Below are 17,259 nucleotides of genomic sequence, written 5' to 3' on the forward strand. Positions count from 1 at the left end.
CATAAAAGTACGACTGTTTGATCGTATCAATCCACCATGCCATTGTTTGGAAAGGGAAGCAAATCTAAATGAGCATTGTCTTGTGTCGTGCAGTTGACAAAGGATGAAAGAATTAGGAGATAAACATACTGTGTTGGGAAATCAGAGGTATATAACGAAATTATAATAGCTCTAAATTTGATTTAAAACCGAACGCGTAGCGTGAGGTTATAAATCAAATTTAGAGCTATTATAATTTTGTTATTTACCGCTGATTTTCCAACACAATACGTTTATCTCCATTCTACCATTACCGTGTTATTCTGATTTTAAACAAATACTTAACATGTTAGAAAATCAGAGGTATATAACTTGATTATATACCTCTGGATGACTTTGATTAACCAATCACAATCCAGTATTTACTGAAGTCATGGTAGAATATTTTGTAGGCTTATAATAAATTCTTGACTCATAACAGGAGGCCCGTTATTAACAAAGCCGAAATGTATCCACATACAATTAAAGCATTTGTCCTGTATGATTTATCATTGGTGAAACGCTCACTCAGAAAAGATAACAAACACTTGGGTCCAAGAGTTATCTCCCCTTTCATGTAGTCAACAACCGGAAGTATCACCGCCATGATATCAGGGACCAGCAGACCGATGTCCCGCCATACATGGTGGGGCTTACCCTCCCCATATACAATATGAGAAATGAACTGATCCAGACTGCCAATGACGACATGTGCAACAGCCGTTCCTACGATTAAACCATAGAGCACAAAGCGCCTTTCGGAGTGTCTGTCGCATGATTTTATGATGGCGTACGTGGACAGTATCTCTGTGACAGAGAAGAATATTTGGTGGTTGAACATTGGGTAGAAATCGTCGTTGTAGTAGTTGAACATTGCCCACCAGGCGAATATATGTGGGTAGACACTGACTAAGAAGAGAATCGCCATGATTGGTCGGAGGGAACGAGAGACGAGAAGGGAGAAGAAGAGCTTGACTGCTTCGTATCCAAGGATGACATATAGCATAGTGACGAGCCAGACACACGTGGTCTGCCGCGTGGCGTTGAAGTAGACGTGCTTGTAGCCATGTTTACTACTGCCCTTCTCGTAGGAGCCTGAAAACAGAATGAGTGATTGAGTCCTGTTTTTCGTCGCTTTGAGAAATATTCCGGTAATATTATTGGTAAGTGAAACCAGGCTTTCAGTTTCACGGGAGAACGCTATGCTGTCCCACTAACCCCGTAATAAAGATTAGGAGATATAACCGCCGGTAATCGTGTATATCAGATATTTTACGCCGCTTTAAACACTGTCCCTTCATGTGGCAACAGTCGCAAGGGAAGCAAGTCTAAGATCTATACCACTTTGGAAAGCACCCTAAACATAGGTATGGCTCATGCAAGATACTGGAACAGAACGTGGAAATTTAGGGGCGATGGGGTAGCTTTGGATTTAACGCCCTACGTGGCTACAATGTGTGAAGCTTATTACTTGTGTCCTCGTCTTGATGTAGTGGGAAAGTTGCTAAAATCGACGAAAAACAAATTCACTGGCACTGGAATCCTAAATTACATCATGGCGCTATTTAAGAAACATGAAACATGACGTTTAGAAATCAGGATCTGTATCAAAGTCTCAGCATGTTAGCTTACTACCGAAAATTGGCCAAACAAGCAAACCTAACATGACCTCGACCGCGTTGTATATTGGGGTAGAAATGTTATTAAGGAAGTATGGCCACTTGTGAAGATTTAGAACTGATGCTTATCGTAAGCGTCAACTAATGGAATCAGGGTTCACTGACGTAGTTGACATCATCACATCCCAGTTGCGTAGATCGATAGTCATGCTGGTGATCACTGCATTGACTCGTTTGGTTACTGACAGCCTCCATAAAACTGCGATATTATCGAGGGCGGCGTTAAACGACAAACAAACCAACCTGGTGACTCGGGGCCCTAGAACAAACCGACCAACCTGATGACTCGGGGCCCTGGAACAAACCAACCAACCTGATAACTCGGGGACTAGAACAAACCAACCAACCTGATGACTCGGGGCCCTAGAACAAATCAACCCACCTGATGACTCGGGCCTGGAACAAATCAACCAACCTGATGACTCGGGGCCTAGAACCTATCATAGTCCTTCCTACGTAAAAAAATGTTTAAAGGACTGAAACGGGAACGACTTTAAAACTGAAATAGCAAGGGTGCTTTCCTTATGTTCTTTTATGCAGGGGCAAAATGAATGGGTCTTGGTTGGTCTGGGGTGAGTCGATGTGCCACTGACAGGAAGCCAAAAAGGGTGTACGAAGCAACAGGAAAACTTACACGTGAAATTTTTGAATGCCCGTGTGACCGGAGGAAAGAGAGTTGGCGTTACACACACGCACACCATATATCACACATACACACACGCACGCGCGCACGCAAACCAAAACACACATCCTCACACTGACAATTCTCATTCACTTTATCAGTTAATGGCGACATATTAGAAACTTACCTTTAAAGATGGAATCAAAGCATGAATTTTCACAGTTAGCTTTGTCGACTTCCGGCTTGTCCGGTACCCAGATAAGCCTGTAGACAACACCTGGAATAGATTAACATGTCTCTTCTAGTCAGAACGACTAGATACTTAGTTACCTCAGCCATAAATTGTCCCGTTCCTAGCATTTGCCCTCTCTTCGATGAAGAGCGTGTCTGACCTTGCATGTGCAGAACGCTGATACTATACTGGTAAACCAATTTTACGTCAGGGATGAAAATTCAGCTGGGCCTGACTTTAGAGTGTTGAGTAGTGTTCCGTGAAGTAATGTAGTTTGCGTTATCTTTGTCGTCTTGATGATGAACAGATGAGCCTGAAACTTTTTAGCGGAGGGTCACAAAATTAAATTAATTAATTAATTTGTAGTCAGCATTTACTTGAATGATGTCACTTATTCATCACCTAAAATGTATTAATGCGCTCCATGATGGAAATAAAAACATTGCGTCTCTCTCTCACTCACTCACTCTCTCTTTCTCTCTCTCTCTCTCTCTCTCTCTCTCATACCTGCCTACCTATTTGGACGACTGGAATGGCAACAATGAGGGCTGCACTGAACACCGCCCGCAACATCCCCATGCTTGGTCCTGTATGTAAAATACCAGGCGTTATTAGAATATAATATACACGTACGTGTGTTGAATATAACGTGTACTGCATGCATGTAGTAAACCTTATCAACGTGCTGATCGTACACACTACGTGCATAGTGTCCCTAATTTCCCACAACCCATGTGCTCTTTCTTTATTTCATCCATGATGTCTGTGGCATACCCATACAGCAGAGTAGCTTATATTTCCTGTTTGCACACCTTAAAGGGGCACTGATGCGGAGCGAATAATGTTTCTTGCCAACGGTCTAATTACGAAATCAAACAGCAAATTGGTCAGCGCCCGCTCCCTCAACCGTGACAGACAAAGGGACTGGGTTCCTGTCCATATTAGCAGAATTTCTTCACCTAAACAGTCAAGAGGCCGGATGCCCATCATCTGCCGTTATTTAAAAATATCCATGGTATTCCTTATCTGATTGTAACAAAATATCCCAGCAATGTAGTTTTTTTCGGATGCTTGGATGGTATAGTGACTGATCCAATTTGATCCTATTTCTGTGTTTTTAACCTCGATATTTAATCATGTTACGTGACTATCTACCCTGGTTTATTATTTGTGATAATAAAAACAAACAGTTGATTTATTTGAATTCGTAAACTAAAAACGATGACTTTGCCTTTGGTAGTAACTTATTACACCTATTTATCCAAGTACACAGCAAATGCCTGTATGTATTCCTTATGTAACGAAGTTCCGTTGGTATCCTCAAAACAGTTTCGGCCCATAAGTGTTTTCAGGCTGCATGCGACACAGAGATTACATCTTCCTTGCTGTAACTCACGTTTGATGGTGTAAACCTACACGTGTTAATTGTCATAATTATCTGGATGGTCAGTTAATGAATTTATAACAGGTATAATTAGTACATGTAGTAACACCATTTAGGTTACTCAGCAAAGGTTCCCATTTGTCATTTCTCCTGTCTGGAGTAAATACTCAACATTATAAATTAAGGTCTGTAATGGCAAATGTATTGTATGTTATGTAATATGTGCATGTAAGTGATGTAAGAGGATTTATCAGCTGAGTTACAAAAACAAACATCGATCAAAGGATTAACCGATAACACACTGATTAATTAAGTGCTTTTATCTTCTAGAGGATTTGGCAAAAGGCAGTCTGTGTAGATGTACAAATTTATACTGACTACACCCTGTCGTAAAGTGCGAGTGTAAAAACAACATCCTCCCTTCAAAGAATTAACCACTCTTGCGTTGATTGATTGCTCATTATTGGTTAAAGGTCACATGCAACCAAAAAATCAAACATAATTAAAACACATTTATCACTTATTCATGACATATAATTAACATTGCTGCTTATATAAACACAATTCTAAGCGTACAATCGCGATTCAAAAGTGCAATATTTTGTACTTGGGCTTACTTCCCTCGAAACGAAGCCCTCGGGAGACGAGTAGATTGTTTACTTGTTTGTGTACACAACCAAGATCAGACTACTGCTCACGACCTTATACTCGGGTGGGCATACTGTTTCAAGCCCAGTAAACCTACTCACTGCGCATGCGTTATGAGCTCAGCGCAGCATAGCTGTTGAAACCACTTTTTCCCCCAGCACTGGGGGAAATTTAGTGAATCGTTTGAACTCCGTTTTCGCGGGCTTTTTCCATCGCGTTTTTTTTTCAACTTCATAGGCTGAATTGGCGTTTTTGATGTTTTGCTTCAGAAAGTGCATATCGAAAGGCATCAGAATCTGTGTGACCTTTTTGTATTTTTACGATGCACGTGGCCTTTAAATGGGCACTGATGCGGAGCAATTTCCGTGGACTGGTGTAAACTTTTGTTATTGTTTATCTCCCGTGAGTACCCGGATGATATCCCAGAATTCGTGACGCGTTAGTGACCTCTGCTTCGCAGTCCGTATGCGCAATTGATAGTTTAAAGGTCACATGCAACCAAAAAATCAAACATAATTAAAACACATTTATCACTTATTCATGACATATAATATACATTGCTGCTTTTAAAAAAACAGATAAACACAATTCTAAGCGTACAATCGCGATTCAAAAATGCAATATTTTGTACTTGGGCTTACTTCCCTCGAAACGAAGCCCTCGGGAGACCGAACCCAGTCATAGCGGGTGGATATGCACTCAAGTGTAACGACGGCTTCCGATTGGCTGTTTCATTTGCTGATATGCTGAGGGTTCATTGTGTGTACAAAAAGATGACCTGTTTGATGGGCATTTTAGAAGTAAAGCCTGTCACAAGAAAGTAAGATTCTTTATGGATAACAACTTCTTTTTGTGTACTTGATGCGTCGTTTCAGTATGGATTCATATACTGCTGTCAAACAAAATCATCAATCAAACTAAAAGAAGTCGTTATCCATGAAGAATGAATATAGAGATGTTTGATTTGGAAAATACATGTTCTCTGAATTTGCTCTCAATCGAATAAAAAATAATGTCAGTAGAGATGGTACAATACTGCGTGGCTGGAATCTGTCATTCGTCCAAGTACAAAGCAGGACTTGAAACTGACCTGAGTTTGCACCAGTTTCCGTCAGATCCAGTCATCCGAAAAACATGAATATTGTTTGTTTGCAACCCACAGACATAAAAACATGTCATGTGTATCACACGTGCCTAATTACATAATGTGGCAGACACGGGACTCCGGTGCACGAGTCATAAATCAACTTATTTTCTTTATGTCGTATAGTCTGATAGGTGTTAAGTTCAAATTGCACGTGGTCAATGATTGAAGCTGTGTATTGCAGGTTGTCTTTAGCAGACAGGCAGACAGACATATAGGTGTGAATAAACCAGACACTGAGCTTTCTCTGTGACAGAGACTGCTTACCACAAGTTTTTTTACTTGTTTGTGTACACAACCAAGATTAGACTACTGCTCACGACCTCAGACGCTGGGCATGCACACTGTTTCAAGCTCCGCGAACCTATTCACTGCGCATGCGTTATGGACGCAGCGCAGCACAGCTGTTAAAACCAGTTTTTCCCCTGGTGGGAATTTAGTGAAACGTTTGAACTCCGATTTCGCGGGCTTTTTCGCTTCATCGCGTTTTTTTTCAACTTTATGGGTTGAATTGGCATTTATTATGAATTGCTTCGGTAAGTGCATACCGAAAGGTACCAGAATCTGCAAAGTTGTGTTTTACGTTGCATGTGCCCTTTAATTATAGACAGATCAAATAAGGTGAAGTCATTTTCACTTCATTACGAATGTATTATGAAAACAAATGAAACACTTTGAAGGTTAATCTTATACCAGTGGTAGAAATGGTGTAAAAACTATTAGGACGGAAAAATAACGAAGCCAGTGTACGCCTGTATATTTTGTCTCATAATCCTAATTCGTTTATTGTCATATTTGTATGGGTGGACAGACAAAAGCCTCAGCAGACAGGAGCCCCACACCTGTCAGACAAAAGCCCCACAATATATATATACAAAAAATATAGGTTCAACGAGATTTATTTACATCAATAATCCACAGCACTAACTGATACCTGTCACATCATACAGCTGTAATTATTCTAATCTCACAGCGTGTCCAACATTCTTAAGAAATTCTGGAACATTTTTTACATTGTTTACACCGGTTTTGGAGTCTCTTTGGGCCTTCTTTGTTCTTATAGATAATCTTGAGTTTAAAGTCAACACATTGAGCAGATCCTGTTAACACAAGTCAAGTCAAGTCTTTTATTTCGTATGAAGGCCATCGGCCCATATACAGTTATACAGGTACATGCATATGTATGTTGAATGATACACAAGTACTCTGTAAACACGCTTATGACAACACAGGAGGCACCATGGGATACAAATGTGCTTTCCATTAACCAACCGCTGACGTAGCTCAAAGGTCAAACATAAATATTTACAAAGACTATTCAGTAACTTAGATGATGTGGAAGACAGTAATTGCTTGAATTTATAGGTAGACGGATTGTGATCATACATTTGTGGTAAATAACAGGTTCTTAGATTATTGTAGCATTCACATATAAGTATAAAGTGAAATTCATCTTCTATTCCCTTATTACATATAGAACAAATGCATTGATTAGAATCAACTCCCAACCACCGTCCCTCATTAGCCTTTAGTTTTAGAATGCCCGCTCTGATCCTAGTAAGAATATTTCTGTATTTTTTATTTGTTAGCATAGTCAAATATTTTTCCGGCTCTAATAGGCCTTTGTATTGTCTGTATAACTTATACCTTGAGCTTTCTTCCATGGTACTATTCCATGTCTGTATATACATGTCAGCTACGACTCTTTTGAACATTTGAAAAAACTGGGATTCGTTACCAACACCTTGAAATAACCAAACATAACCAAAGCCATATGAAAACAATAAATTACGCACATATGAAACATAGTTAACATAACCCAGTTATCGTAATACATTAAGATATCATAAGCTTTTTTTTTTCTTTGTTGATGAGTAATTTACCAGTTTAAGCCAGTATTTTATAAAACGACACTGCGCATTTATATACAGTGGGTAACGTCCACATTCACCATAAACAATCACATTTGGTGTCTGGGGACCAACATTTAGGAACTTCTTACATGCAGTTAAATGTACATGTTCAATCTTATAAAATTTATTAATGCCCCACACTTCGGCACCATACAAAAGAATTGGCTGAATTTGGGCATCAAATATTTTGAAAAATACAGAATAGTCAACATTATCCAGTTTATGTAAGTGGTGTAGTACTTCTAGCAGTGCCCTTTTACCCCGAGATGATAAATCTAATGTACATTTATTGAATTTACAAGAAGATGAAAAAAGAATACCTAGATATCGACAAGAGTCAACCGTTAAAATACGTTCACCTTTATAAAACCATTTCTCATTTCTGGCTAAGGGTCCACCTCTCCTAAAAACCACAATCTGGGTTTTCTCTAGATTGACAGTCAACCCCCACGTGTCAGCATATGATTCTAGAATTGTTAATTGCCTTTGTAACCCCGATATAGTATCAGAAACTAGAACAACATCATCGGCAAATAGTAATAACAGGATTTCTAGCATATCTGGAAATAATTGCACACCAAATTTTCCGTGTTGTGTGATTTCTATTGACAATTCATCGATAAAAAACGAGAAGAGGAGCGGACTTAGAATACATCCCTGCCTTAATCCTATTGGACAATCAAAATAATCTGATAAAATATTATTAGTTTTTACACAGGCTTTAGCAGAACTATAAATACTTTTCAGTGCTCTAAGCATCTTTCCATTTAAACCAGTTGCATAAAGACATTGCCATAGTTTTTTACGGTCGATAGAGTCAAAGGCCTTTCGGAAATCGACAAAGGCGACATATACCTTCTTTTTCTTCTTCAGTAGGGTTTTCTGAATGATAGCATATAATGTGAAAATGTGATCTGCTGCTGAATATCCGTTTCTAAAGCCAGCCTGAGTTTCTGTCAATTTGTCTCTTAGGGTAGCCCAATTTGTCAATCTTGCATTAAGTATACATGTGTAAATTTTACTCAAAGTGCAGAGTATAGATATCCCTCTATAGTTGTCAGGATTGTCTCTATTACCTTTTTTATGTAGAGGGATGATAATTGCCTTTGACCACTGGTCAGGAAATATAGCATCACTGAACAACTTGTTAAATAATTTGCCCAAGAACGAGATAATAACGGCTTCTGAACATTTTAACATTTCAATTATGATATGATCATTACCTGGGGATTTTCTTTAAGTGCTGGATTGCATCATGAATTTCTTTATTAGTTATGGGTGCTTCAAGAATGTCTAAATCAAGGTCTTCAAGTAGATTGTCATCTTGGACGGATGTATCATTATTAGCGGCAAGTAGATCTATGCTTTGGAATACATTCTTAAAATGATTCAACCAGCTATCAAGCTCAATATTACAGTTTCTGTTATCACGTCTGGAAATATTCCTTAACTCCTTCCAAAATCTAGAGGAACTATTAACAGTATTTTAAAGAATATCTCTTTTTCTGTTCTGGTAATCACGTTTTGATATTCGCCAAACATTTTTATATTTGTTTCTCATCTTGCAGTAGGCACGTTTATTTTCACATGATTTGTGACGTCTAAATCGTCTCAAATGCTGTCGTGCTTCTTGCTTAGCTTTTTTACAATTCAGAGTATAAAATCCTGTGTTATCGCCTACTGACCCACTTTTAAGGGATTTTTTCATACATTCAGATGCGGAAAGAACTGCTTTCACAAACATATCATTGTTAAGGTTACCGTCAACTTCATCCACCATATCTTGAAGTGAGGGACATGAGTTACTAAGGGAAATTAAACATTCCGATGTCTTGTTATCATTCCACTTGAAAGTAAAACCGCCTTCGGCATGTGGCATAGGCTTAAAAGATATATCATTCGCACGTTTACGAGTAGAAACTGCTACAGAGTCGACACAGAGAATCACGGGCATATGTTTAGATTCAACTCTAGAATCTACTACAACATCATGTTGGATATAGAATAAATCAGCAGTTCCAATAAAGTAGTCAACTACGCTACAACCTTGTTGGGATATATAAGTAAATTCTCCTGTATTGTCACTTGGCGTTCTGTCGTTAAAGATATACAAATTATGAGAAAAGTAAAAGTCAATCAGTTTACGACCAAAGGTGTTTACAGAACTGCCGCATGAATGTCTTTCATTTACAGGCACTGAGGGTTCCTCCGGGAATGCAGCTTTGTCTAAACCGTGAAGGTCAAGTGTGTCTGGTGGATTGTTATGGATACCTACACGAGCGTTCAAATCTCCGCAAATGATGACGTCACATCCGTGGTCTGAATGGTCTATCAGTCACTGGTCAATAATAGCGGTTCGATAGCGGTTGTGCCGTCGGCTGCAACATAAAACGTTGAGCCGATAGGAGGTACATATGTTGCAAATACAAGGACATCTTTATTGTTGCCAACTGTACTTTTATCTAGTTTGATACAGACAACATTGTCAATATCTAGAGAAATGTGTTGGCATTTACTAGCTAGAGTGCTTTTCAACAAAACGATCACTCCGCCAGATAATCTTCCAGCCTTTGCTATTCTATGAGCTTTGGACATGTACACGTCGTAAGCGGAGAACTGGGTTATTGCCGTTAAATTATCGAGAAATGTTTCCACTAGGCAGATAAACTCAAAGTTATGTATATACTAGTAGCAGTAGCAGGTGACCTGACATTTTTAATTAATAAAGTCGTGTGTATCGTGTCAATCAGTGACACTGAAAATGACATGTGTTGAATCAACTATTTAATTTGTTTTCATGTATCTTTTTGTTTCACTGAGTCGTGAATGAATGACGTGTACTTGTAGTCAAATTACTAGCAATACAAAACTAAAACTCAAAGCTCTTTGTTTGTTTTTATTTCCACAATTTATCATAATTATTCGCGGAGGTTTTATTTTCGCGGATAATTTTTTTGCGCGAAAGGCGCGAAAATTAAATCCCCGCGAATAATAATGATTTCACAGTAAGCAATAAAATCGGGGTTGTCGACCTTTGACAGAAAACCCTCTATATTCCATGTTAGGAATTTAAAACTGTAACTGGAACGTAGTACACCTGATATATGCTGTAGATCTTCAATCTGGGCCGGGCCGGGCCGGCTCCCTAGCTCCCATTCATTGGGACGTTGCGGTCAGCAGATATCCCAGTGCCGGAGGGAGGCAGGTCTCCAGGTCGATATAGTGACTCCGGTATCGGTGTAGGCGTAGACGCAGACGCAGCTGCAGATGCTGAAGTTCCTTTTCTAGCAGCAAAGGCATATCTGCGCGTCCTGTTCGATCCCGACTTGTCAGGATTGCCTGGTCTCGTGATCAGGTTACCATTCTTGTAGAATGCAATTTGACCCTTGCTTTTCAGATCAGCAAGTGTTTCCCTTTGAAGCTTTGTAAGGTCATTTGCTACACCGATGTTGCCTTCTCTGAGATTATCACGATGCTTCAAAACAGTAATCTTGTCCTCTGTCAGAGAAAACCGAGCTATGAGAGGGCGTGGTCTCTCTTGATTTGTTTGGTTTTTTTCCGATTCGATGCGCACGTGTAATGTCAGGTCTCACCCAGTGCCTAGTTTTTACGAAGTTGTTAAGCACTGAAACCACCGTATCCTTACATTTATCAAATGACTCGTCTTGTGATTCTGCAAGACCGTAAAAGACGATGTTATCTCGGCGGCTGAAGGCTTCGAGCTTATCAGTAGCAGCATCTTGTTTCTCAATACGAGAATCAATATCGTCAACTTTCTGGCTAAGTGCATCAATGTCGCTGTACATTGTAGCCTGTTCATCGCTGATTTTTCTCTATGTCCTTGCGTATGTCGGAAATAGATGCTTCGAGGGCCGTACACGTAGTACTGAGGACAGAGAGCTTAGTTTTAATGTCACACATCTCTGAGACCATACTTTGTCTGAATTCTCTAATTTCGGACAGAATATCAGCTTTTATTTCAGATGTAACATTGTTCAAGTCTCTCATAGTCACTGCAGGTTCTGGATTAGTCTACACGTCGTTTGATAGTAAGATTCCTAGTGGGATAGTATGAACAGAACTTTCATACTCACACAGTGAGACTTGCAAGCTCAAAACACGACAAGCATCAATGAACACGGGGTAATGGAGTGTGACGTCACTGATCAAAACACAGTCATGTTCGCTTGGGATAAGTCGGACAAAGTAGTGTAGATTTTCAGAGATCATGTTAGCATTGGCCAAGACAAATGCTGACAACAGAAGATGCACAGTAATCAGTATAGAGCACACAGATAGCCGTAACGGAGTGTCTGAGGTGGATGAACGCGGTGTGTAATCACAGTCAGTGAAAACATGGCTCACCTGTCGTGACCCGGGTGGGTGTACAAATGTGCCGATCCTGGCTCTGTACGTTGCTATATCGATCATCTTGGCAGTGTATGGTGTTCCAGAAGACTTTAGGAAACAATTGCACAATCGAGAAATTCATAGGTCAAGTCACTAAATTGAGGTTTTGAAAAATGTTCATCAGCCCATTCACCAGTGTATCAAGCTCCCAAGGGAGACAATCTCGTTACACCTCTAACTCCTTTAATTGATCCTTCCTCCTGAAGAATGCTCCTTCCCATTGGAACAGATGGCCAGCCCATACCCAGGCCAAGGCGCTCACCATCGACAATCAGACGTTTAATGCCATCTTCTGGCAATCTTAACGACACTAGTGCCGATGACACATTGGAAATCTCAATGACCGACATGGATCTTGAAAATACTTTTCCTCCAGTATCGGTACCATCCCCTGTGTCGCTGCTGCCTTCAGTCAGCTCACCATCAGCAAGGAGTTCACATGTACGTACACCATCCTCACCAGCACAAGCTGTGTCAACTAGTCGTATACCAGGCTCTGTATCATCCGTTCCCCAGCCATTGCCTCGCCGAGTCGGCTGTAACCGCACAAAGCCAAAATGGATGACGGATGGACAGTTTGTTGTACAACAAAGTGTTTGGGTGTGAGGGTACCCCACCAGTGTCACTTTTGAATGGCGAGGTCGCCATTTCCCAAAGCGGGGGTGTATGTAGCAGGGTGGTGGATATAACCACTAGTTGTAACCACAGAAATACCATCCTCTCGTAATCCCCCCCACAGTTTCATCATATCCATAAATTATGTATATATATTGTCACACATATTGTCATTGTCATCATTTCATTCTGTTTTATGTTGTCCTTGTCTACAGTTGAATGTCAGCCACTAACATCTACAATCTTCAATACCCTTGGCAGCCTCTGTCTCCAGCTTCACCTGGACTTCCCCTTCTCTATTTTTAGAAACTTCCACCACCTGACATAACTTTCTATCATCTGACTTCCTTTGACACCTGTCAGATGCTACCTGTCTTTTGATTGGCCTTTTTGTCCTCTTGTCTAACTTCCTTCCTCACCTGCCCTCCTCATGCATTCTGCATGAACTCTTACAGGAGGGAGGTTCTCTCTTTTCAGGTGAGGAAGATTTCAGTATTCTTATCTCTGTATACTTTGTTCTGCAAACAAACATTATTTAGTAAAAGGGTATCTCACTGCTTCATAATTGTAAAAAACGTATTTAATTACAATATTATTTCATTCATTACCTAAATATCTGCCAGCTATTGTAACTCTGACTGAGCACATGGCCTTCAACCATGTGCTTCACCAGTTTTAAAATTATTTGGCTTAAATGATGCATTCTGCATGAACTCTTACAGGAGGGAGGTTCTCTCTTTTCAGTCTTCCTCCCAACTTTGACACTGCAATAAATGTCATCACTCATCTAGAACTGTGCTTGTTGTGACTAGCAGCCCAGTGGCTGGACATTATACACCACACCCTGCTACACTATCATTGAAAAAAACACAATATTTGACACTTGTTGAGTGATTAAGATCATAAGACCAAGCTCCTTCACCTTGAGAAAACATAATATGGGGCTTCTGTCTCATGTGTGTTATCTATGGGACTTAGTCTGTTGGGACTTTTGTCTGTGGGGCTTCTGTCTTGTGGGGCCTTTGTCAGTAAGAAAATTAATAAAAGAACACACGGTCTGCTTATACTTATAGTAAATTTCTAACACGACAGCAACATTTATACATTGTATAGATTGCCAATGTGGATCCTATTTCACACGCATACATCTAGTGTGCGTTTTCTGTCATATAGATTCTGCTGAATGCTACAACAAATAAATTAAAACAAAATGCAAATAATGAATATAAACCAGACTAACTTTATAGCAACAATGTCAGGCTACTAACTTGTTCAGGAATGTATCCATCAATATCCACATAAAAGAATGATATTCCATTCATCTGCAGCTGGCAAATAATCCTGCTCTGTGTCGTGTGTCTTACAAAAGTCTAATTTGCGAAAAAGTAACACAACGTTTCACGTCTTTCACATTGGTGCAAACATGATAAACCTCTCATTGGTCACCCAAGATAGCACACCTGGCAACTAATTGTATGATGTCCGCCAGTCTAAGTAATTTAGTTAAAGGTCACATGCAACGTAAAACACAACTTTGCAGATTCTGGTACCTTTCGGTATGCACTTACCGACGCAAATCATAAAAAATGCCAATTCAACCTATAAAGTTGACAAAAACGCGATGAAAAAAAAGCCCGCGAAATCGGAGTTCAAACTGGTTTTAACAGCTGTGCTGCGCTGCGTCCATAACGCATGTGCAGTGAATAGGTTCGCGGAGCTTGAAACAGTGTGCATGCCCAGCGTCTGAGGTCGTGAGCAGTAGTCTAATCTTGGTTGTGTACACAAACAAGTAAATAATCTACTCGTTACGTAAAAAAAACTTGTTGATTGTGGTAAGCAGTCTCTGTCACAGAGAAAGCTCAGTGTCTGGTTTATTCACACCTATATGTCTGTCTGCCTGTCTGCTAAAGACAACCTGCAATACACAGCTTCAATCATTGACCACGTGCAATTTGAACTTAACACCTATCAGACTATACGACATAAAGAAAATAAGTTGATTTATGACTCGTGCACCGGAGTCCCGTGTCTGCCACATTATGTAATTAGGCACGTGTGATACACATGACATGTTTTTATGTCTGTGGGTTGCAAACAAACTACATTCATTTTATTCGGATGACTGGATCTGACGGAAACTGGTGCAAACTCTTGTCAGTTTCAAGTCCTGCTTTGTACTTGGACGAATGACAGATTCCAGCCACGCAGTAGTTTACCATCTCTACTGACATGATTTTTTATTGGATCGAGCGCAAATTCAGAGAATATGTATTTTCCAAATCAAACATCTCTATATACATTCTTCATGGATAACGACTTCTTTTAGTGTATATGATTTTGTTTGACAACAGTATATGAATCCATACTGAAAAACGACGCATCAAGTACACAAAAAGAAGTTGTTATCCATAAAGAATCTTACTTTCTTGTGATTGGCTTTACTTCTAAAATGCCCATCAAACAGATCATCTTTCTATACACACAATGAACCCTCAGCATATCAGCAAATGAAACAGCCAATCGGAAGCCGTCGTTACACTTGAGTGCATATCCACCCGCTATGACTGGGTTCGGTCTCCCGAGGGCTTCGTTTCGAGGGAAGTAAGCCCAAGTACAAAATATTGCACTTTTGAATCGCGATTGTACTCTTCTAATTGTGTTTATCTGGTTTCTTTTTTAAAAGCAGCAATGTATATTATATGTCATGAAAACGTGATAAATGTGTTTTAATTTAAACTATCAATTGCGCATACGGACTGCGAAGCATAGACTGGTTCCCCTGCACTATTCCGCGCTGCGCAATTTTCGGTGGAGATTCCTCCCGGTAGTTTTATGACGTCAGTGTATAAATGGCGGCTGTCCAGTCCATTACTCCACGTAAATATTCAGAATTGTGTTGCGCTTGCGGACTCGTTCCTATGGAAAACGACGTGTTGGTTCTTCACGTGGTAAGGATAAGAATATATCTGCTTTATTACTGCGATATGGTGGTATTAATATGTTCCTTCTCATTGGGATATACCATCCGGTGCTATATTTAGACTACCGCCGCGTCCAATGGAACGAGTGAACTCAGCGCCCCTGACCTGTCGTTTGTGTAGCCTTGCTGAGCCTAGCATAGGCAGAGTACTAGTCTATGCGAAGCAGAGGTCACGAACGCGTCACGAATTCTGGGATATCATCCGGGTACTCACGGGAGATAAACAATAACAAAAGTTTACACCAGTCCACGGAAATTGCTCCGCATCAGTGCCCATTTAAAGGCCACGTGCATCGTAAAAATACAAAAAGGTCACACAGATTCTGATGCCTTTCGATATGCACTTTCTGAAGCAAAACATCAAAAACGCCAATTCAGCCTATGAAGTTGAGAAAAAAACGCGATGGAAAAAGCCCGCGAAAACGGAGTTCAAACGATTCACTAAATTTCCCCCAGTGCTGGGGGAAAAAGTGGTTTCAACAGCTATGCTGCGCTGAGCTCATAACGCATGCGCAGTGAGTAGGTTTACTGGGCTTGAAACAGTATGCCCACCCGAGTTTAAGGTCGTGAGCAGTAGTCTGATCTTGGTTGTGTACACAAACAAGTAAACAATCTACTCGTTACATTAAAAAACCCACGTTGATTGCGATAAGCAGACTCTATCACTGAGAAAACTCTAGTGTCTAGTTTATTGACACCTATATGTCTGCCTTCCCGTCTGCTAATGACAATATACAACGCACAACATTTCATCAATGACCACAACCAGTTTGAAATATCGGACCCAGGAACCCGATATCGCACTGTAGGTTAAACAGATCTACGACGACAGATTAAACATAGACCATAGATCTACACTCACGTCATATATATCTTAATAGAGTAAAGGAGCAGCAGCTGCCACATTGGATTGTCGTGCAGACATGGACTCGTTCCGATTTCAAACTGAAATGTACCCTAAGAATTAGGTGACATTCAAAACTATGCACACGTACCTCTCAATTATACATGTCCCCACAGATCCTGCCTGATTTCCACGACACCGGGGAGCACCGAGAAATCTACTTTCTTAATTATAAAGAGGAAAGTATGGGTAGCTTTACCGGTCATACAGGATGGGGTGCGTCACGGTGTGTGATTACGGAGATGTAGCTTTACCGGGAATGAAGAAAATTAAAAACTACCACAATAAAAGTTACCGTATTCACCATATTTAATTTGTTCGGTTTTGCTTGCCATATATTACAAACAATGTAAATGAAATAAATATATATACATGTAAAATGTAAGTTTACACAAAAATATTCCTGTAAGCAGTTACTGCCATTTCATCATTGTAATCCTCACATCACTCCAGTTTTAACAGTTCAGATACACAGTCAACATATTCCATATCATCTGAGTCCTGTGTCCGTAGATCTTGACCCAGGGACCTAAGACGACTGTCTATCTGCCGGTAGCGGCGTTTCCTCTGTGGAGCACTAGGGTAGGCTGTTAGTCGGGCACAGGACACTTCGCTCACTGACTGATCCCTTTGGAAAAGTCCAACGACTTCAAAAATATTGGGGTGACTCTTTCTGGCTTATTGAGTTTGTGATGGAGCCCTTCTAGGTG

General features: G+C 40.2%; 1 protein-coding gene and 1 long non-coding RNA gene across 3 annotated transcripts; one reads left to right on the forward strand and one right to left on the reverse strand.

Annotated features, from left to right (window-relative positions):
• LOC137281261 (uncharacterized) lies at positions 1–16,760 on the reverse strand. Of its 2 annotated transcripts, XM_067812414.1 has the most exons (5): positions 16,641–16,760; positions 9,916–10,018; positions 3,067–3,138; positions 2,507–2,596; positions 1–1,113 (listed from the first exon to the last, which is right to left on the reverse strand). In XM_067812414.1, exons 3-5 carry the CDS (start codon positions 3,128–3,130, stop codon positions 452–454), a joined length of 816 nt encoding a protein of 271 aa, XP_067668515.1. In that variant the 5' UTR covers positions 3,131–3,138; positions 9,916–10,018; positions 16,641–16,760; the 3' UTR covers positions 1–451. The 2 variants fall into 2 exon arrangements, with proteins under 2 accessions (XP_067668515.1, XP_067668516.1); XM_067812415.1 differs by lacking the exon at positions 9,916–10,018.
• Positions 602–10,521, forward strand: LOC137281262 (uncharacterized). Its single transcript, XR_010956719.1, has 2 exons — positions 602–1,181; positions 9,834–10,521. It is a non-coding gene; the product is annotated as an uncharacterized lncRNA (long non-coding RNA).
• Positions 16,761–17,259: the final 499 nt, after the last annotated feature.

The sequence above is a fragment of the Haliotis asinina genome, chromosome 4, assembly GCF_037392515.1.
Source record: "Haliotis asinina isolate JCU_RB_2024 chromosome 4, JCU_Hal_asi_v2, whole genome shotgun sequence".
NCBI lineage: Eukaryota > Metazoa > Mollusca > Gastropoda > Lepetellida > Haliotidae > Haliotis > Haliotis asinina.